We start from the raw sequence: 19,847 nt of genomic DNA on the forward strand, positions 1-19,847 counted from the left end.
AGGCAGGAAAGACGGGGTTTGCCATAAAACCTTGATAGGTTCCAGGATAGCCTCTTTAATATGGAGAGCTACCCTAGAGGGTACTGCAGAGGCTAAAATGTCCACCAGCCCGTGTGACCTTTCCTGTACCTCTTCTGGTTGGATATCCAGAGCTGCAGCTTCACCAAGTCTTGATGAGCTCTGAAATCATCAGGGTGGGGTGGAGTGGGGACAGGTAGACTCAGTCACTACTGCCTCCTTAGGCAGTGAAGAAGAGGCTAAAGGTTGTTGAGGAGGCCCCGCCTCTAATTCCTCCACAGGAGAGTCCTGATCATGGAGTTCCCCCTGCACGATACCAGTCCCGGTCCCAGGAGAGGAAGACAGTGACCTTGCTGCAGATGCTCCCAATACCTAGCCAATGTAGAAGGGCGAGAAGAAACGCTCTAGAACGTGAAGGGAAGCCCCAAGGAATCCAAAAGGGCCGTTGATATGGAAACAGGACCCAGATATGTGCAGGCCATTGGTCTTTAGGGTGCTGAGGCTGTGGCTGGTACCATGGTGGACAGGCATCTCACCTCACAGTCTGACGGGGGGTCTGCTTCCTCAGACCATGGTGGAGTTGACCCAGTCAGGACCAGGAAGACCAGCTCAGAGTCTGGAGATGGGGGAACTGGCGATATCATCACTGGTTTCCTTCTAGATAGAACTAAGGAGAGAGTAGCTGAAGAACTATAGAAGTCACCTGTGCTCTGAGGCTGGAGCTATGACCATGCACTTCCAATCCCCATACTAGGTGAGATTCCGAACTAGCAGGGGAAGTTGGCACTGACAGGTTAAGCATCTCTCTGGTTGTCTTGAAGCCTTGGGTGTAGATGGAACCAGAAAGGGTTCCTGCCTGCAGTACTGAAAGGTGCACCAGTCCTTCAGGGATCAGTCTCAAAGGACCCTTCCTGGGAGCTCCACAGGTTGATAGTGCAGTGTTTGAAGGATACCTTCCGTTTTGTTTGTTTTAAACCTGCTGCCTACTGATTGCATCGGGTGACCCGGACTAGATGATCACATAGATTCTAGGCTCAGAAGGGACCTATGAGTCTATGAGTTCTTGGACAGGGTCAACAACACTTCCTATTCACTTTTTCCACTCCATTCATAAATTTATTGATCTCTATCATTCCCTCCATAGTTCTCTCTCTTCTAATCTGAGCAGTTCCCATCTGTTTAATCTCTCCAAATATGGAAGCTGTTCCATACCCCCTAATCATTTTTATTATCCACCCCTGTAACTTTCCCAATTCGAACATTTTTTTTTTTGAGATGGGGTGACCAGAGCTTCACGCAACATTCAATGTGGGCATACCATGATTTATATAGTGGCATTATGATTTTTCTTCTTTTACTACCTATCCCTTAGCTAATGACTCCTAGCATTTTGTTTGCTTTTTTGACTGCCGTTGCACATTGAACATTTTTTTTTTCCAGAGAAATATCCATGACTTTTTTTTGAGTGGTAACAGTCAATCTAATTTAATTTGCAGATAGAAATGAAGGCACAGCATCCTTATCTCATGAAACATGGTTACAGAGGAGTCTATCATGGATGTTATCTGGATAACAGTTTGGTGTGCGCTGCTGGAAGGGAGTAGAATGTTGCTTTAGTGCAGAGGTAGTCACTTAAATGTACAGTAAATTATAGAACAATATTCAAATCATATGTTTGATCCAGGAGATGGCAAGCAAACAAATATTAGCCATCAACATCAGTGAGACAGTGACCCTACTGGATGCTTAGTTATTCATAGAAATACCTCTCCCTTAAAAACACTTCAAAGACAGAACAATGTGTTTCTGAATATTCTCTGGCCTAGGTTTAGTCTTCCATTTCATTTCAATTAGCTATTATTTGTCCTAATGAACAATTTCAGGACTCTACCACAGATGTGTCAGATAAATGATGCCTTTGTGTCACAAGCGGGAATATCAACTCATGGTGTTTGCCACGCATACTATGCGTAGAGGGCCAGATTCAACACTCTTTGAAGCCAATGGAAATATTACCATTTATTAGTTCAACAGAAATTGTATCAGGCCCAAAATGAGCTAGAATTCTTCACAAACAATATTTTGGTACCAAATATATGGCTAAAGACTGAAATTTAGATACGATGCAGTAAATTGGAGATACCATGGTTCAGTAGATTGAAATGGGATGTTATGAATTTCAATCCACATGCAAATAGATGTAATAGAACACTTTCTTGTCCAACCTTCATTTTTGAAGTAAGCCATTCTTAATAGATTTGACCCTTCCTACTATCTCCTTGGGTCCTGCCGTATTATGTTGTCATATTGTAAAGGTGACAACAGTATCATTTGCAGACTCATTAGTAACTCATGAACCACTAATCTTGCAAATGGTGTTAATATTAGAAGCCATATTTTATGCTTCATTGGCTTTAACAAAAAGAACCTGCAGCTGGTATTTATTTCTTTTTTGTAGATATCTTCCAACCAGCCTTCCAGAAGTATTCTCCAACAATCATTTCCCTTCATTTTAAAAACACACTGTTTATAAACAGTTCTACATCAATAGAACTGACACAGTACATCCATATTCTGACATGCATACATATCAACAGTTCACACAGGATCATGCACGTACTGTACTATACATATTGATTGCTTTACTCCCTTGAAACTGAAATCTGGATGGATCCTCCTTTTGGTGTGGCCATTTTCCCTTCTAGCTAGGACAAGAAGAGAAGGAACAGGGTGCTCAAGAAGTGATCCTAATCCTTCCTTCTACAAACCCATTAGACAGTTATATAAGTACACGACACTGGGACAAGACTGAGCAACAAATTCAACTGCTTAATCCTAGTCCAACCAATAGCTACCTCACACTTAGGGCCCTACCAAATTCATGGCCATGAAAAATGCATCATAAACTGTGAAATCTATACCTTATACTACTCAGATTTCACGGGGGGAGGGGGGGGGCAGCATTTCTCAAATTGGGGGTCCTGACTCAAAAGGGAGTTGCGGGGGGGGGGTCACAAGATTATTTTAGGGGGGTTGTGGTATTTCCACCCTTACTTCTGTGGTGACTTAAGAACTGGGCTGCCAGAGAGGGGCAGCTGTTAGCCGGGCCCCCAGCTCTGAAGGCAGTGCCTCACCAGTAGCAGCAGTGCAGAAGTAAGGGTGGCAATACCATACCATCCCACCCTTACTTTTGCACTGTTGCCTTCACAGCTGGGCGGCCAGAGAGTGGCAGCTGCTGACTGAGGGCCCAGCTCTGCAGGCAGCGGCACAGAAGTTAGGGTGGCAACACCATACCTGCCATCCTTACTTCCGTGCCGATGCTGGCAGCAGAGCTGCTTTCAGAGTTGGGCTCTGGGCCAGCAGCCACCGCTCTCCAGCTGCCCAGCTCTGAAGGCAGCACCGCCGCCAGCAGCAGTGCAGAAGTAAGGGTAGCAGTACTGCAACCCCCCCCAAACTATAATCTTGCAATCTCCCCTCTCCCCCAACTCCTTTTTAGGTTAGGACTCCATCAATTACAACACTGTGAAATTTCAGATTTAAATAGATGAAATCATGAAATTTATGATTTTTGAACACCTGTGACCAGCAAATTGACCAAAATGGATCGTGAATTTGGTAGGGCCCTACTAATACTGGATTACTGGGCTGACATCAATATGCACGAGTAAAACATCTGAAGTGTAAAGAACAAAAACCCCACCTGCATGTTTATAATGGAACAAGGTATAAGTTCTACTACCGTTAGTACTGATACAGTCCAACATCAAAAAGATTACCTGGTTACCAACTCCAGATGTAGACATAGTCTGTTCTGAAGGATGAATTATGCTTGGTTGCAGTGACTGAGGAAGTGGAGGCAGCTGCTGCTGCGAAACTGCTTGCATGTTCTGAGTGTGATGGGGTGAGGGAGCATCACTTTGAATTATCTGCTGGAAGGCAGGCTGGTACATCTGTTGCTGGGAGAGATGGGATATTGCATGATGTGTTGGCAAAGCAGACACTCCCGGTGGAGCCACAGCAAGTAATGGTATCGTAGCAGCCGACATATTTGGCACTATTGTTTGGCAGGGCAAGACCAAAGAAGCCACAGTAGTGTGAGGAAGGTTGACTGCCTGCATGGATAGGGCAGGGGGATTGGATGCCAGAGGCAGAGCAGGGTTCATGGGAAGGCTTGGTATAATCACAGTTGGAGTGAAATACTGGGAAGGAGCAGGTACGGAGGGCACATTTGCAGCAGGTAAATCAGAGAGGCTTGGAGGAAGATTATCAAGTCCTGCCAGAGGAGTAACTGCAGGAATGACAGGAAGTTGAGGAATCTGAAAAAAATATAATATCACATAAATTGCAAATGTTTTCATTGATGGTACAAATTAGTTTCACCTGCCATCTATTAACTTATTGGTGCCATGTAATTATGTCCATTTATTAGTAACTTCTTATTGCCAGGGTTTTATAAATAGCAACACTTGGATAAACTGATTTATTGAATATAAAAAGGAGAATTTTAAAGTTTCTGGCCACTTTTAAGGCCAAAGAATTCACAACGGTTTCCAATACTATTTAGCAGCCATATAGCAACCTAATAATAAAAAAATAATCATTACTTTGATTTTGAAACAAATTAAAAATCATACTAGGTAGAGGCTTCAAAAAGTAATCACTGTGTATGCAAAATGAGTTGAGACAATTTTAATAATTCATACCGCAAACATGCAGGATAGAAAAAATTGTCGGAACAGTTTTTAGACACACAAACTCCCAATGACATGATAGACCATAACTACTCTGTTCTGTCGGTCTGCAGTTTAACACTTCCCTTGAATGCCGAAAACAGAACATGCCTCGAGGCCTTCTGATATGCCAATAGGGATCTCATATACTAAGGCACTGCTCCTGCAAATATGGAAATATATGACCAGTCCCCCTGTTCACAGGCATACGTACAACTCTATGCACAAGTATTTGCAGGCTCAGGGCATACATTTTAAATTTCTGTAATCTCACAGTTTCCTTTTTAATACATGCACAAAGGAATTGCAGGGTAAGTTCTCATGAAGTCAGTGGCAGTGCTGACTGAAAAAGTCGATCACAATACACGCTTTTACTAAAGAACACTTTATCGTGCATAAAAATCCAGAAGAAAAAGTGTAAAAACTGGATACTTCAGTAATTTTATAGATAGCCATGCTAAAATAATGCATCAGGTTAACAAGTAGCAGTAATATATTGCATTTAAATCAGACTTTTTTTTTTTTTTTAAAATACAGTAAATGTACTTTTAATCTTCAGAGGAAATTTAGGCAGATACTTGGCTTCTGGAAGTGAAAGGATTTTATTTTGAGGTTGGACACTTTTTTAGAAGCAGACGTTGAGAATTCTCTTCACTGACTCCCACTATCTGCCTTGGTACAGACTTCAGAAGAGGAATACATCACAGAAGCAGCTTGCTCTTTTCCCCTTCGTTTAAGCTGCTTCACATCTTAAAAACCCTCACCAGCCAATCTACCAAATAGCGCTAATAAGAGCTTTACTACTACAGGCCAAAGAAAAGGTTCCATCTCTGCTACTGCTAATGGAAAGGGGCCAGAGATCTGGAAACGGAGAAGGGCGGGAGAAGGCATTGGGGTGGAAGGGAAGATAAGAGCTCAAGAACATTAAAGTGGGCAACTGCTCATGCTCTTAAGCCTGGGATGGGGAAGAGGGTTCACCAAGAAAGGGGGAAAAATGCAGAATTATAGTTATTGCACTTCAGTGACTAGCATTAACAGGATTAACTAGGTAAAACCCAGGATTATTCAAACAGGATTTTTTTTTAGCTCACCCAAACCAAAAATTAATGAAAACCATCTAGAGAGCATTTAACAATTACATTATTATGAATTAAAATACACTGGTGTGCATTCCCAGCAGCCCGGTGAAAAATTCAGGGCACATGACATGGTGTGGACTGCACCCTCAGCAAATTTGCAGATGACACTAAACTGGAGGGTAGATATGCTGGAGGGTAGGGGTAGGATACAGAGGGACCTAGACAAAAGAGAGGATTGGGCCAAAAGAAATCTGATGAGGTTCAACAACGACAAGTGCAGAGACCTGCACTTAGAATGGATGAATCCCATGCACTGCTACAGACTAGGGACCAAATGGCTAGACAGACGTTCTGCAGAAAAGGACTTACAGAAGATATGAGTCAACAGTGTGCCCTTGTTGCCAGGAAGGCTAACAGCATTTTGGGTTGTTTGAGTAGGGGTATTGCCAGCAGATTGAGGGATGTGATCATTCCCCTCTATACGACATTGGTGAGGCCTCATCTGGAGTACTATGTCCAGTTTTGGGCCCCACACTACAAGAAGGATGTGGAAAAATTAGAAAGAGTCCAGTGGAGGGCAACAAAAATGATTAGGGGGATGGAGCACATGACTTATGAGGAGAGGATGAGGGAACTGGGATTGTTTAGTTTGCAAAAGAGAAGAATGATGTGGGATTTGATAGCTGCTTTCAACTACCTGAAAGGGGGTTCCAAAGAGGATGGATCTAGATTGTTCTCAGTGGTACCTCATGACAGAACAAGGAGTAATGGTCTCAAGTTGCAGTGGGGGAGGTTTAGGTTGGATATCAGGACAAACTTTTTCAGTAAGAGGGTGGTGAGGCACTGGAATGGGTTACCTAGGGAGGTGGTGGAATCTCCTTCCTTAGAGGTTTTTAAGGTCAGGCTTGACAAAGCCCGGGCTGGGATGATTTAGTTGGGGATTGGTCCTGCTTTGAGCAGGGAGTTGGACTAGATGACCTCCTGAGGTCCCTTCCAATCCTGACAGTCTATGATTCTATGGCATTGATCATGGGCCAGAAAATGTTACTTGAATGGACGTGCCTTTAAAATGATTTAAAACACCACTGAATTCTCAGAACACTTTACCTGGGAGGGTGGGACATGAGGAAGTTGCCGCACAGTGGAAATCTGTAGTGGTGTTAGCTGTGCACTGGTAGCTGCCACCTGAGAAGTCTGGGTTTGATATTGGGGCAGCAGATGGGCAGCGGGCTGCAATGGACAAACTGGCTGGCTGGCTAGAACCTGCTGCAGAGGAGCTTGCTGTGGTATGGGTTGCTGATAGAGAATAAAAGAAATTGCATATTACGAAAGAATCCAGTTCACTGGACACCAGAATTGCTTTCTTCCCAGTTAAAGCTGCATGCTCAAAACAGAACTCATATTGAGCAGCATTGGTAAAAAAGACTGACACTTCCAGTTCAAACACTGTACAAGAGCCTAGACTGAAGTCTTATTTAAATAAAACCTACATTACCACAAAAGGCAGTTTGTAGCTGTTTGGAGAGGCTATTTTTAATGAATCATGCAGGCTCTTTAAAGCTTGGCAAAGGACAAAAGAACCTCTATTTTCTAGCCAGCCCTGCAAAATCTTCCAGCTATGAATCCCAAATATTGCTATATGTAGAGCAAACCAAGGCAATATTGTCATTCAAAAATTCACTCTATTAAAGAGCCTAGACACTCAAATATACTGCAAATTTATAATGCGTCTCTCTGGCCAGTCAAGGAATATTTCATTCTTATTGCAATAAAGCTACAAAAGCTAGATTCTAAGAGTATTTCCCTCTATCCTGGCAGATCTGAGTGTAAGCAAAGGCTAGGGAACTGACAGCATAAGAAACTCATGTCTTAGGCTGACCATCCCATAACCCTTTAATATCTGAAAGTGAACTACAAAGCAAAGCAACCCTTTCCCCCACATTTATGATTTTTGTGATATATAAAAAGACTTCTCAGAATTGAACAGTGATGTCAAAAGAGTATGTGACCAGAGCTGGCTCTCTCCCTGCTTCCAAGTGAAGTGAATGGGATTCCAATTAATTATAAGTGAATATTCAGCATCCCTTCTTTGTTGGTCAGGAGCTGGGATAGCAAAAAGCTCACAAACTCAGGTAACATCACGATTCGCATTCTCTAGCAACATTGCCAAGAGAGGAAAGTAAAGACCTGACATCTTAAATAAAAAGCAGCACTTTAAAAGACCCTTTGAGAATGTTTTAAATAATCATTGAAGGGCAAAACAAAGTTTTTTGTTTAATATTTTTGTTTTGCAATCCTGTTTTAAACATGCAGGGAAGCTTTTATCAAGTGACAACTCATCTTTATGAATGATCTCAACTCTCGCCTGCAGGGACCACACTCTAGAGTTGAAAGTTTAGTTGTTGTGACAACAGTTTTAGAACTTTTCTTTGGACAGAGGAAAGACAATTACATCATCTTCCCATATGAAATGCCTCTTGCCCCCACCTTTTTTGGCTGTAAGTTTACACTACAGCATATACAAAAAGTGACAGTTTCTAAAGTATCACCTAATTTTGTAAACATGCACAGTATAAGACAATAATTTAATAGCAAAATGTGACTAAATGTTGAGCCTCTTTCAGTTCAGCTGAACACTGCCCGGTTCCTTTCATTAAGTTTTACACGACTACCATTTTGTTCAATTGGAGAGCAGCTGGTGAGCAAACAGATCGGCACAAATCTAACATTACTGCACCCCTCCCAGTAGGTAATTTTGGATCTCGCAAGAGATTCTATAGCAACAGCCCCAAAAACCAAGCTCTGGGTTTGCAGGCACAGGGGAGGCACTGCTACATTGGCCTGCCGTACTACTGAAAATTTGATTAGAATGAGATAACTGTTCCATGGCTGACTTAATAAGCACGTTTTCACCTCTAAGCATCTGTCCTGCTTCACGGGTCTCAGTGAAAACTGGATGTAATTTAAGAGGCAATATGCTTGATGTTAAAACCGTAAAGATAAAAATAATAGGGAAATGTAAGCATTGCTTTTCATCTTTGCAGCTTCTGAGGAATGAAAGCTCTACACTGTTTGATCTTATGTGTTTTCAGTTTCAACAAGAACCCTTATTTCCTTTTTTAATATATATAAACACAAGAATGGGGATAAAATGGATTAAGGAATCAAGTGGGCTTGCCCATCTAGAAACAATTAAGACTGAAGGAGCTTGGTGGCTTCCAAACACGGTGAACAGGTGTGTGTTTGGTTACTTACATCTGGTAGCACAGGTTACCCTCAAAGTAACAAGTAGGGCTGTCAAGCGATTAAAAAAAATTAATAGCAATTAATCACACTGTCACACAACAGCAGAATACCATTTATCTAAATATTTTTGGATGTTTTCTATCTTTTCAAATATACTGATTAGGGCTGTCAATTAATAGCAGTTAACTCAGATGATTAACTCAAAAAAATTAATTGCGATTATTCGCACTGTTAAACAATAGAATACCAATTGAAATTTTTAAAACATTTTGGATGTTTTTCTATATTTTCAAATACATTGATTTCAATTACAACACAGAAAACAAAGTCGACAGTGCTCGCTTTATATTATTTTTTATTACAAATATTTGCACTGTAAAAATGATAAACAAAAGGAGTAGTATTTTTCAATTCACCTCATACAAGTATTGAGTGCATTCTTTATCATGGAAGTGCAACTTACAAATGGTTTTTTTTGGTTACATAAGTGCACTCAAAACCAAAACTAAGTAGAACTTTAGAGCCTACAAGTTAACTCAGTCCTACTTCTCGTTCAGTCAATCGCTAAGAGAAACAAGTTTGTTTACATTTATGGGAGATAATGCTGCCGGCTTCTTATTTACAATGTCACCTGAAAGTGAGAACAGGCGTTCACATGGCACTGTTGTAGCTGGCGTTGCAAGATATTTACGTGCCAGATGCACTAAAAGATTCATATGCCTCCTCATGCTTCAGTCATCGTTCCAAAGGACATGCTTCCACGTTGATGGCGCTCATTAAAAAGATAATGCAATAATTAAATATGTGACTGAACTCTTGGGGAGTGGGGGTGGGGAGGGAATTGTATGTCTCCTGCTCTGTTTTACATGCATTCTACCATGTATTTCATGTTATAGCAGTCCCGGATGATGACCCAGCACATGTTCATTTTAAGAACACTTTCACTGTAAGTTTGACAAAATGCAAAGAAGATACCAATATGAAATTTCCAAAGATAGCTACAGCACTCGACCCAAGGTTTAAGGAATCTGGAGTGCCTTCTTCAGGGATGAGGTGTGGAGCATGCTTTCAGAAGTCCTAAAAGAGCAACACTCCGATGTGGAAACTACAGAACCCGAACCACCAAAAGAGAAAGTCAACCTTCTGCTGGTGGCATCTGACTTGGATAATGAAAATGAACATGTGTCGGTCCACACTGCTTTGGATTGTTATGGAGCAGAACCCGTCATCAGCATGGACGCATGTTCCCTAGAATGGTGGTTGATGAATAAAGAGACAAATGAAGCTTCAGTGCATCTGGAATGTAAATATCTTGCGACACCGGCTACAAAAGTGCCATGAGAATGCCTGTTCTCACTTTCAGGTGACATTGTAAACAAGAAGCAGGTACCATTACCTCCTGCAAATGTAAATAAACTTGTTTGAGCGATTGGCTGAACAAGAAGTAGGACTGAGTGGACTTGCAGGCTCTAAAATTTTACATTGTTTTATTTTTGAATGCAATTTTTTTGGTACATAATTCTACATTTGTAAGTTCAACTTCCATGATAAAGCAAATTGCACTACAGTACTTGTATTAGCTGAATTGAAAAATACTATTTCTTTTGCTTTTTTACAGTGCAAATATTTATAATAAAAAAATCAATATAAATTGAGCACTATACATTTTGTATTGTGTTGTATTTGAAATCAATATATTTGAAAAGATGGAAAACAAAAAATTTAAATAAATGGTATTCATTACTGTTTAATCTCATGATTAATTTTTTAAATCATGCAATTAATCACAATTACTTTTTTTAATCACTTGACAGCCCTAATATTGATTCCATGTATATTCATATACCTGAAGCAGTTGCTCTGAAATAGACAAGATAAGTGATTTTCAGTCTGGTCTAAATGACTTTGGAGGCACATATCCCATTGACTTTCAATGAGACTTGCTCTCTCAAGTGACTTAGGGGCTTTTGAAAATTCCACTCAAATAGCTTTTAGTAGTCTAACCCTAAACATGACAGTTATCTCATTTAGCGTGCAGCTTGCTGGCAATTTAGGCCCTGATTCAGCAAAGAATGTAAGCCCACGTAAAACATATGCTTAATTGCTTTAATGATTTGCAGGCTTAAAGAGCAAGTCTTGGGTCTACTGTCATACAGTTGGAACCGTTATTCACATAACGTATCTAATTCATATTATGAACTGTATAGAAGGCTATGGAACAGGACAAAGACACTTAAGTGTTCCTATAATTGGTAAATTGCAATTACATAATGCTAAACAGCCATTAAACTGAATCCTTCATCTGCCTGATGAGAAGGTCTAGTATTTCTACAGTGAAAGCTACAAACCATCTACCTCATCTTCACATGGCACTGCTTAGCCGAGCTAGGTTTCTGAGTTTCAAAAATATGTTTTTACAAGTGCAACTCTGACCTGGAATTGCATTTTTTGGTCTAAATCCAGGCCTGGAGCAGTTCATTTGAGTGAACAAATGCCCCTGCCATGGATTTTACCCTATACATCTAGAGTACATGCTACAATAGTATGTTGCACCCTAAAATAATATGCAAAATGAATTGCTGATGCACCTACAGACATGAAGAGAAGTAAATTGTGTGTTTGATTAATCAGAAAAACAAATATTGACGATGTTTTAGTCCCATGCTCCATCTGTGACACTAGTATTTCAAACACCAGCCATACCTCCATGAAAGAAGGAGAAGGCAAAGGAGCTAGGAAGTGAAAAAAGATCCTAATCCAGAAGAGTAAAAGCAGCATTTGGCACATGGAAAAATCTGCAAATTCTGATGTGTCAGCAGAAAGCCCATGAGGCCAATACAGTTTCCTGCATTGGAGCTTGTCCCAATTCTGTCCAAGAGGCAGTAACGTTTCTGGCTGTAGGAGAGAACATGAGACTATTTTGCCTATTAGAATAACGGGGATACGAGACAATAGTTTAAGACATCATAGGTTTTAAACAGGCAGATCAAATTATGCTGTTTCTATGAAAGTGCTTTTGGAAAGAAGAGAATACTTCACCCAATAACACAACTTCAGCTATTCCACTGAATATTACTAAGACTAAAGAGATTTTGAAATTCATCTTGATAGCTCTAAGTTCAAGAGAAAAATAAGCATCCATCTATGCCAAATATGCTAGTGTTAGAAATATGGCATATTTTGACAGCCTAAATGGTGTGAGGGAGCTGGTGAGACAAAAAGACATCTGTTAGTAAGGCAGTACATTCCTCTGCCCTGTGCACAGAGAGGATAAACATTCCTCAGCCCATTTAAACCATAGCTTGTGTTCACAGAAGCTGAATTCTTGGTAGAAACACAGAATCAGGACAGGTCTTTATGACATTTGTGTTGGCCTGAGATAAATTTTTTACTACCAGTTAGTACGGGATTCTTGTCCAAGAACTGAAGCATTTGAGACTCTCTCAACTTTCCAGCATACAATAGATGCTTTGTAAATACCTTTACTATGCATGAGATTTCAGAGAATTGTCTGAGCATCCTAGACAGACATTGGAGGAATCAGCATTTTGGAGACTCTCTAGAGACAGCCAGATTCTTCCCTTAGAAGAGTGTTACTTGGTGGATCAAGAACACACTGTACTATGTTTTTAAAAAACTATACATTATTCCTAAATACAAAATGGGCCTCTGACCGACCCTCAAGCTCCCTTGAAAAAAACGCTCTAAAAATCTTCCTGAGGATCTGAGCGCAGTTTAGAATAGACAAAAGTTTGTTTTCCCGACATTAATTTATTAGCGAGTCATGCACATCTCAAGTGCTAACAATAAAATGAAAACAAGAAAACAAAGTTGTTCACTCACTTAGCTTTTTTCAAAGTTATGCTTTGCTCAGACCTGCATCCCCCTGTAGGTACTAAAGCAGGTATCAGAGTTGGTATCAGAACATCTAGCAGGTTAATACGTGGTCGTAGAGAAATTGTACAATAGGCTATGGAAGGGCCTCAAATTATGGGGCTAGGACTCTCTGACTGAGTCAAGCTATTTTTATTTATTTATTTATTTGCTGTTTTGAAAATCAAATAATACAAATGGCTGGCTGGGCTTTCCCCTGGGTTTCCTGCGTGCCTACTTCATCTCCAGTCCAACTCTCCCACAGTGACCTAGGCTGCAGAGGCTGAGCAGAGTTTCCCCATCAGCAACCCTTCCAGACTACAGGGGCCTGCTGAGATGCTGACACAGATTGTCTCTCTTCCTCTGCCCAACAACCCTTCTGCTAGTGCTCAGCCAGCCCAGAGCTGCCTGGGAGGAGAGAACAAGGGAGATGGATAGCAACCACCAACTGCCTCAGGGCGTCCTGGTAAGGAGGTGAAGAGGACAAGGACTCTAAGCCCAGCACCTGGTAACAAGCTCATCTATCTCAATGAACTTTAGTCACAAAAATGCAGTTATAATTGTATGTGTTTTCTACAGTATTTCATTTATGTGAATGTTGTCTCTAGCACATGCGAAAGTGGGGATGGGGATCATTTGCTCTGAGCAACATGGGATTGAAATGATGAAAAGGTTGAGAGCCACCAGCATCAAGGAAGAGTGATCAGCTTTTCTATTTAGCAAGCCAAACTACTGCGTGATTTAAGAGCAAATATTCAACTGGGATTCTCTCCATTATTCTGGATAAAGAGTTTATGTCCAAGTTCTGTCTACTAAAGCATCCAACCACTAAATCACTGATAAGCCAGGGAAAGAAAGTGGAAACATTGGTGTGTAGTATTCATAAATGTAACTTCTTTCTGAATATTATGACGTGTTCAAATGCAAGGTTTCAAAACTAACTAATGCATTTAAAGGGTGGTTTAACAGTACAGTACAGTAGTTCTATTCAATAAGCAGACCTGATCTCTCAGAAGTCCTCGAACTGACCTCGGACACTGGTTTTGCTTTACAAGAAAAGAAAGGGAAGAGATGGGGTCAGATGGTTTAGCTTCTCACCTGCTGGCTGGCTAAAACAGGCTGAGATTGCCCCATCTGTGATGAAGCAACTGTGACTGGCTGTATGACTGGGAATGTCATTGCTGGCTCTTGGTAATGTTGCGGTCGCTGAGAGAGAACAGCAGGTGGAGCCTGAGCCACTGTTAGTCCAGGCTGGAGGAGAGGAAAATAAAATTACTTTAGAAGAAACATCAATAAAAAGTCATCTACCACTGATTTTTAAGAACATGCTTGATACTAAATATTCAATGCAAAACAAGGAAAGAGAAATGAAAAACACAAGGAAAGGAAGGTAACATCTCCAGGAAGAGAGCTTTCCCAGGGGAGATAAAAAACAAAAACTGTATTGCATCTCTCTTTATTGGACATGGACCATAAAAGCTCCATCCTCTGTCACTGAAAGTGCTCTCTTTCTCTCTTCCTCCCCCACCCTCTCTCACGCACACAAAATACATTAAAAAACACAATTAGCTGGGTAAACTCCAGTTGGTAACTTAAAAACAAACAACTTCTATTGCCAGGAGTTTGACTTAAATTGGAGGCCAGGAGATTGATACAGGATTTAAAAAAAACAACAACCCAGCAACAGAGAATGGAAGTAAAATAAAATAAAGTTCTTAATAAGCAAAGTCTCAAACTCCTGTTCAAGAAAAAGGATAGGTACATAGATTAAAGAAATAGACTTAAAACTCTATTTACCTACAAGGAACACCAATTACTCCTCTTACTGTATGATACTATACTACCGCAGTAATATATTTAGTAATTTCCTACTTAAATATGTCAGAAAGTATTCATGGCTTAAACATCAACTGTTCTTTTTAAGCTCATAACAGTTTATACCTATGTTAGATGAAAATGCTGTAAAAAATTAAGTTGACATGAAATATCGAGGAAAAAAATATTGCTTATGACAAAATACAAAACCAAGTGAAATACTTTCTGCTGTTTTACCCTTCACAGCCCCCAATTAAAAAACAAAACAGAACAAAAACAGATCACATTTAAGTCCAGTTACTGAGACCGTACCAATGAAACCAATAAAAAGAGTGTGTCTGCTCTAAGGCACTATACTTCACTGCTCAATTTATGTCTTCTGCAGAAGAGGAATTACTGAACTCAATCACAGTTGTTATTTCTTCATGTGAAAAATACAAGAGAAAGGATGCAACCAACACCACTACATTCAAAGGGCAAATGGTTTCAACAACTGAGGGAGTTTGTTACAGAGACCCAAGTTAAACAGGATGGTGACTCAAGCCATTCACAGGATCATTCAAACTAAATACACTTTACATTCTGTCGCAGGCATTTTGGAAAACAAGGGGGAAACAGGATAAGTGTATCATTTCTGAAGCATCTGGGGAAATTTTGGATCAAATGGAGACACTTGTCATTCTTGGATTTGGTTTTTCGTTCTTCTAAACCAACTAGGGATGAAACAAGGGATTCAACCTACCACATCACTGATGGTCTTTTTACTAGCTAGGCTGTTTCTACTGCTCTGCACAGATGGAGTCACTGGATTGGTTTTCTCTGTTAGTGATGCTTTGCCAGCGCAAACTTTATAGAAGGGAGGAGGTAGTCCAGGCATGTTGGCCTCCTCATAATTGAAGGACTGAGAATGCAGGACTTCTTCTGTGACTCTTGCAGTTCTCACAGGAGTAGAACTGGTCTTTTGGCTAATTATGTGCTGCAGAGATTCATGTAATAAAGGCAGGTCTGAACTTCTGCCGCAAGGCCTGCTCACTTGAGGAAGAGGTAGGGATACTGAGGTTTTATTTAGTTTGTTACAGAGGCAGCGAGGAATATCTGTAGCACATGTAAGGGGCCCTGACTTCTTTGGATCTTCTCCAGAATGAAGCAGATGGGCAAAGCATGACTGACAACTGTGTTTAATGATTATTAAATCAGTGGTATCTGCAGAGATCTCTAATGCCACTAACTGTGATTTACCTGCTTCCTCTTCTCTATTAGGTGATATTTTTATGCTTTCCTCTATTAGTTCTGTTGGAAGAGAGGATGTAACATTTGGAGTCAAAGCCACTACTGAATTGCTATGGCGACGATAATTGCTGTGAGTGCTGTGAATCATGGGTAACAAGTATTGGCTAACACAGGCACAGTGTGCCACTTTAATTTCTGAAGGATACACTAGGCCTACATTGATTCTTTCATTGGAGAGATCGGAAGGTTTATATTCGATTGCACACAATTCTTCTTGCAGTGTCGAGTCCATTAATTCTTGCTGGCCAAGGTCATTGTAACATGAACACAAGAATAAGTGTGAATATCTGTCTGGGTTACCAGTGTTGCGTTCTGGAACCTCAATAACAGAAATGCTTCTTCGCCTCTGTGCAACATTAAATCTAAGCAAAGAGCTAGAAAGGCATTCAATAGACGCTTGACCCTTAGCACAACAGGAAGAAACATCAGACTCAAGAGGCTCTTGAACAAATGAAGGAACAATATGTGGTTATATTAATAACAAATGAAAAACAAAAACAAAAAATAATTCTCAAATGAATATGCTCATGAGGTTAAGTCTAATCACGGGAAAGCTATTAAAAACAACTCAGTGAAATGAAAAAGATGAATGCTCACTTTATGGTGTTTAATTTAAAGTACTATAGCAAGCAGTAAAGCATTTCTTTGAGCACAGGAAGTACAATTATAAATGTCCTATTTTTTGATAGCAAAACACATTTTTGGGCAAAAGTATGAATACACATATTAAAGAAATCAGTATTGGTACAAATTGGGCAGAGAAGAAAAAGGGTGAGCTGTGGGATCTACGCTCACTGAAGGCAGAATATAAGGTGAGTCATTAAACACGGTCTAGTATATTCAACATTGTTGGAAAAAAAATGAGACTTACTACTGAAGGCTGCTGGTAGTGCCCCAGCTGCTGAAGGCTTTGGGGCAAAGCCTGGCTCTCACTTAGAGGTGGACTGTAAACCCGTTGAATAGCAGGAGGTACTGAATCAGGCAGAGATGAGTAGATGACACTTTGCTGGCTGCTCTGGGAGTCTGAATAAACTGTGGACCCCTGACCGCTGTCAAATGTGCTGTCAGCTGAAAGAACAATCTTTTTTATTAAGAGCTTAACAAATCAAACAAAATGTTCAAGTAGTGACTTAAAGGGGAGGCCTATGTGGGGTTTATGCAATTGGCATTTTGACTACCCTCGCTATTTCTACCATATACATAAGTTATATAATACAAATGCTATTTTCTGTGAATGGTTCATCATTCCTCCCTGAAGCCAGAAATGAAGAGAGTCTCCTATGGATTTTGTGCAGACCTAGGCACATTGATATTCCCTTTAGAGGTCACAACATTGATGTTAAGAATTGCAGCCCATCTATGGATTTTATAGCATGAAAGAACAGCGAGCTGACTATGACTTCAATGGGAGATGAGGGATCTCAGCTGCCTGCAGGATGAATTCCTTTGGAGATATAGTGTTTTAATGATTATTTTAATTCCCTTTTGTTCAGTAGTGTTGCAAATTTCAAATAAGTTATGAAACATTCCATTATTTACTATGTGTTAGCCAATATAAAATTTATAATCAGCTTCACTATGTAGTTCCACCTTAGTTGAAGAATACTAATAAAGCAAGAAAAAAAAATACGGGAAGACGTACAATGGAGAAACTAGGAAAACAAATCATGGCTTTTTGACAGCTGTATATTAATTGGTGCATGACAGTGAGTAAAATGGTACGCATATCTAAAAAACTGCTCTAAATCATGAACTTGATTTTGACCTGCCCTGCAATTTTAGAGACATTGCTTGCCATTGAAGCACAGTAAAGCTACACAAAAACAGATCCACTGAAATGACAATTGAATTCTAAGCAATCTTAATATATCTTTCTCTTTCCTCGTTTTGTTATTACAAACAAAAAACCTTAACATACCTGGACTCAACACCACAATAACTGGATGAAACAAATCTGCTTTATATAAGCAGTCATCTTGATCCAAGTTTTTAATGATTAGGAGCACAATTCACCGCTTTGTCAGTGCTCATAATACAAAGAGTTAGACGGATTAATCTGAAAAATTGCACAACTCTGGGAACTGGGCATGAGTGACATCTTTGTCAAACAGAAATAAGGCTTATAATGGCATTGTTAAATATTAAAGGCTTGAAAAAAGGCCTTTTCAAGTTTACTGAAGCCAGTAAAATATATCTGCACTGTTAATTAGCTTCTTTTTCTGTAGCTGCTGTTTTTACCCTTGAAATAACCAAGGCAGCAGTAGTAGTGAAGTTAAAATACCCTGTCACAACAGGGAGGAGTTAAACTGGACTAAAAGTGGATTGTTGCAGACTTGAACCATAATTGTTAAAAGGATTTTAAATTAAAGGAGTATGAGTTTACCATAACTTTATCTAAAACCCTCCATCTTCCCCATCCCCCCACAGGGCTTGCTCTACAGACCTTTGAATAAAATGGGACCCAGATGTGAGCCCCACTCAGTTTTCAGATACTAACCTTCTGATTAATGTTTTGAAAAACACTAAACCTCACCTCTAATTTTCCGCATTCCCAGTTTAAAAATCAGATGCTGCCTATTATAACAATGTAGGTGTTTTTATAGAAACAGAGTTGAATAATTATTTATAATAAGATGAAAGACCACAAAGGAAGACAGAGTGTAAGTGAACAGAGCTACAGCAGAAGCTGAGAGTCAAACCTAGATTTTCTTGGCACACCATGTTGCACATAGATATTAAATTATTAATATCATCTCTGCATCCTCTCTCTCAATATCATATGAAGAGATAGGAAAGTGATTTATAGAGCTTTTAGACTCAATAGCACTAAAGCTGCATCCAAAGACATTGGCAATTCCATTTCCCAAGTAAAGCAAGAAATAAATTACAAGTAGGAACCAGGAAGCAAATTGGGTATTTAATACATGTATTTACACCCAGTAACTTGCTAGCTCAAAGGTCACAGAAAGGCACAATTAATCTCTGTTAGCTATTATTTTTAACTAACTTAGTGTCTTTTGTAAAAGGTTCCTCAAAGGAGTCAGCTTATATGAGTTAAGTATGTAGTCAGAAAAAAAATATAAGATCAGACCAAATCATCATCTTCTAAAAGTTTTGAAAGTACAATAAACATTCTGTAAAGTTTTGAAAATATTCTAACAGTAAGACAATTTTATACCTTCTGAAAGTTTGCTGTTTGTGATGAGCTTGTTGAATTATTATGTTCAGTACTCAAAAGCTAACTCAAGCACAATGCGTGAACTATAAAATGGGTAAGGATTTTGTATACTTATTTATAAAATACCCACATTAAGTAATAAGCTGTCTCTGTGCTCCAAATAATAATCTACTTAAATCAAATAATGTCTATAATAAAATTCCAAAGCAACAAAAAGATAGCACTGGCTTAACAGTTTAGTAGGAGAATCTGTACATCAGATTGTCTAAGGGTTTACCTTGGGATATACCCTGGTCTAAACCAAGGGATAATGCACCATACGAGGATGTGATTTTTCAAGCACATTAATGTCTCATGCATTAATTGGTCTGTATAAACCCTGCTGATGTACACTAAAGATTTTGAATAATACTACATTAAAGTGGGCTATGGAACCATTAGCACGTACCAGCAGGGTCTACATGGACCAATTAATGCACAATTCATTAGCGTACTTTAGAAATCACACCCCCCCCCCCACACACACACATAGCACATTGCTGTTCGGCGTAGAGAAGCCCTTAGTAAAACAGGCTGGAACAGAGTTGCCCCAAACTTTTTCTGAGCTTCCAGTCTAAA

The 19,847-nt window shown here is 39.8% G+C and overlaps 1 protein-coding gene across 12 annotated transcripts in view; it reads right to left on the reverse strand.

Annotated features, from left to right (window-relative positions):
• WNK2 (WNK lysine deficient protein kinase 2) overlaps window positions 1-19,847 on the reverse strand; it is a 189,560-nt gene that overhangs the window by 72,178 nt on the left and 97,535 nt on the right. For 11 of the 12 annotated variants that reach the window (XM_030568138.1, XM_030568137.1, XM_030568135.1 and 8 more), the window contains 4 exons: window positions 16,923-17,119; window positions 14,045-14,197; window positions 6,935-7,123; window positions 3,795-4,334 (listed from right to left, as the gene is read on the reverse strand). In XM_030568138.1, coding sequence (XP_030423998.1) covers window positions 3,795-4,334; window positions 6,935-7,123; window positions 14,045-14,197; window positions 16,923-17,119 — 1,079 coding nt within the window. The remainder of the gene's footprint in view (window positions 1-3,794; window positions 4,335-6,934; window positions 7,124-14,044; window positions 14,198-16,922; window positions 17,120-19,847) is intronic. The other variant, XM_030568136.1, reaches the window with a different exon arrangement.

Source organism: Gopherus evgoodei, chromosome 7 (assembly GCF_007399415.2).
Source record: "Gopherus evgoodei ecotype Sinaloan lineage chromosome 7, rGopEvg1_v1.p, whole genome shotgun sequence".
NCBI classification, from domain to species: Eukaryota; Metazoa; Chordata; order Testudines; family Testudinidae; genus Gopherus; species Gopherus evgoodei.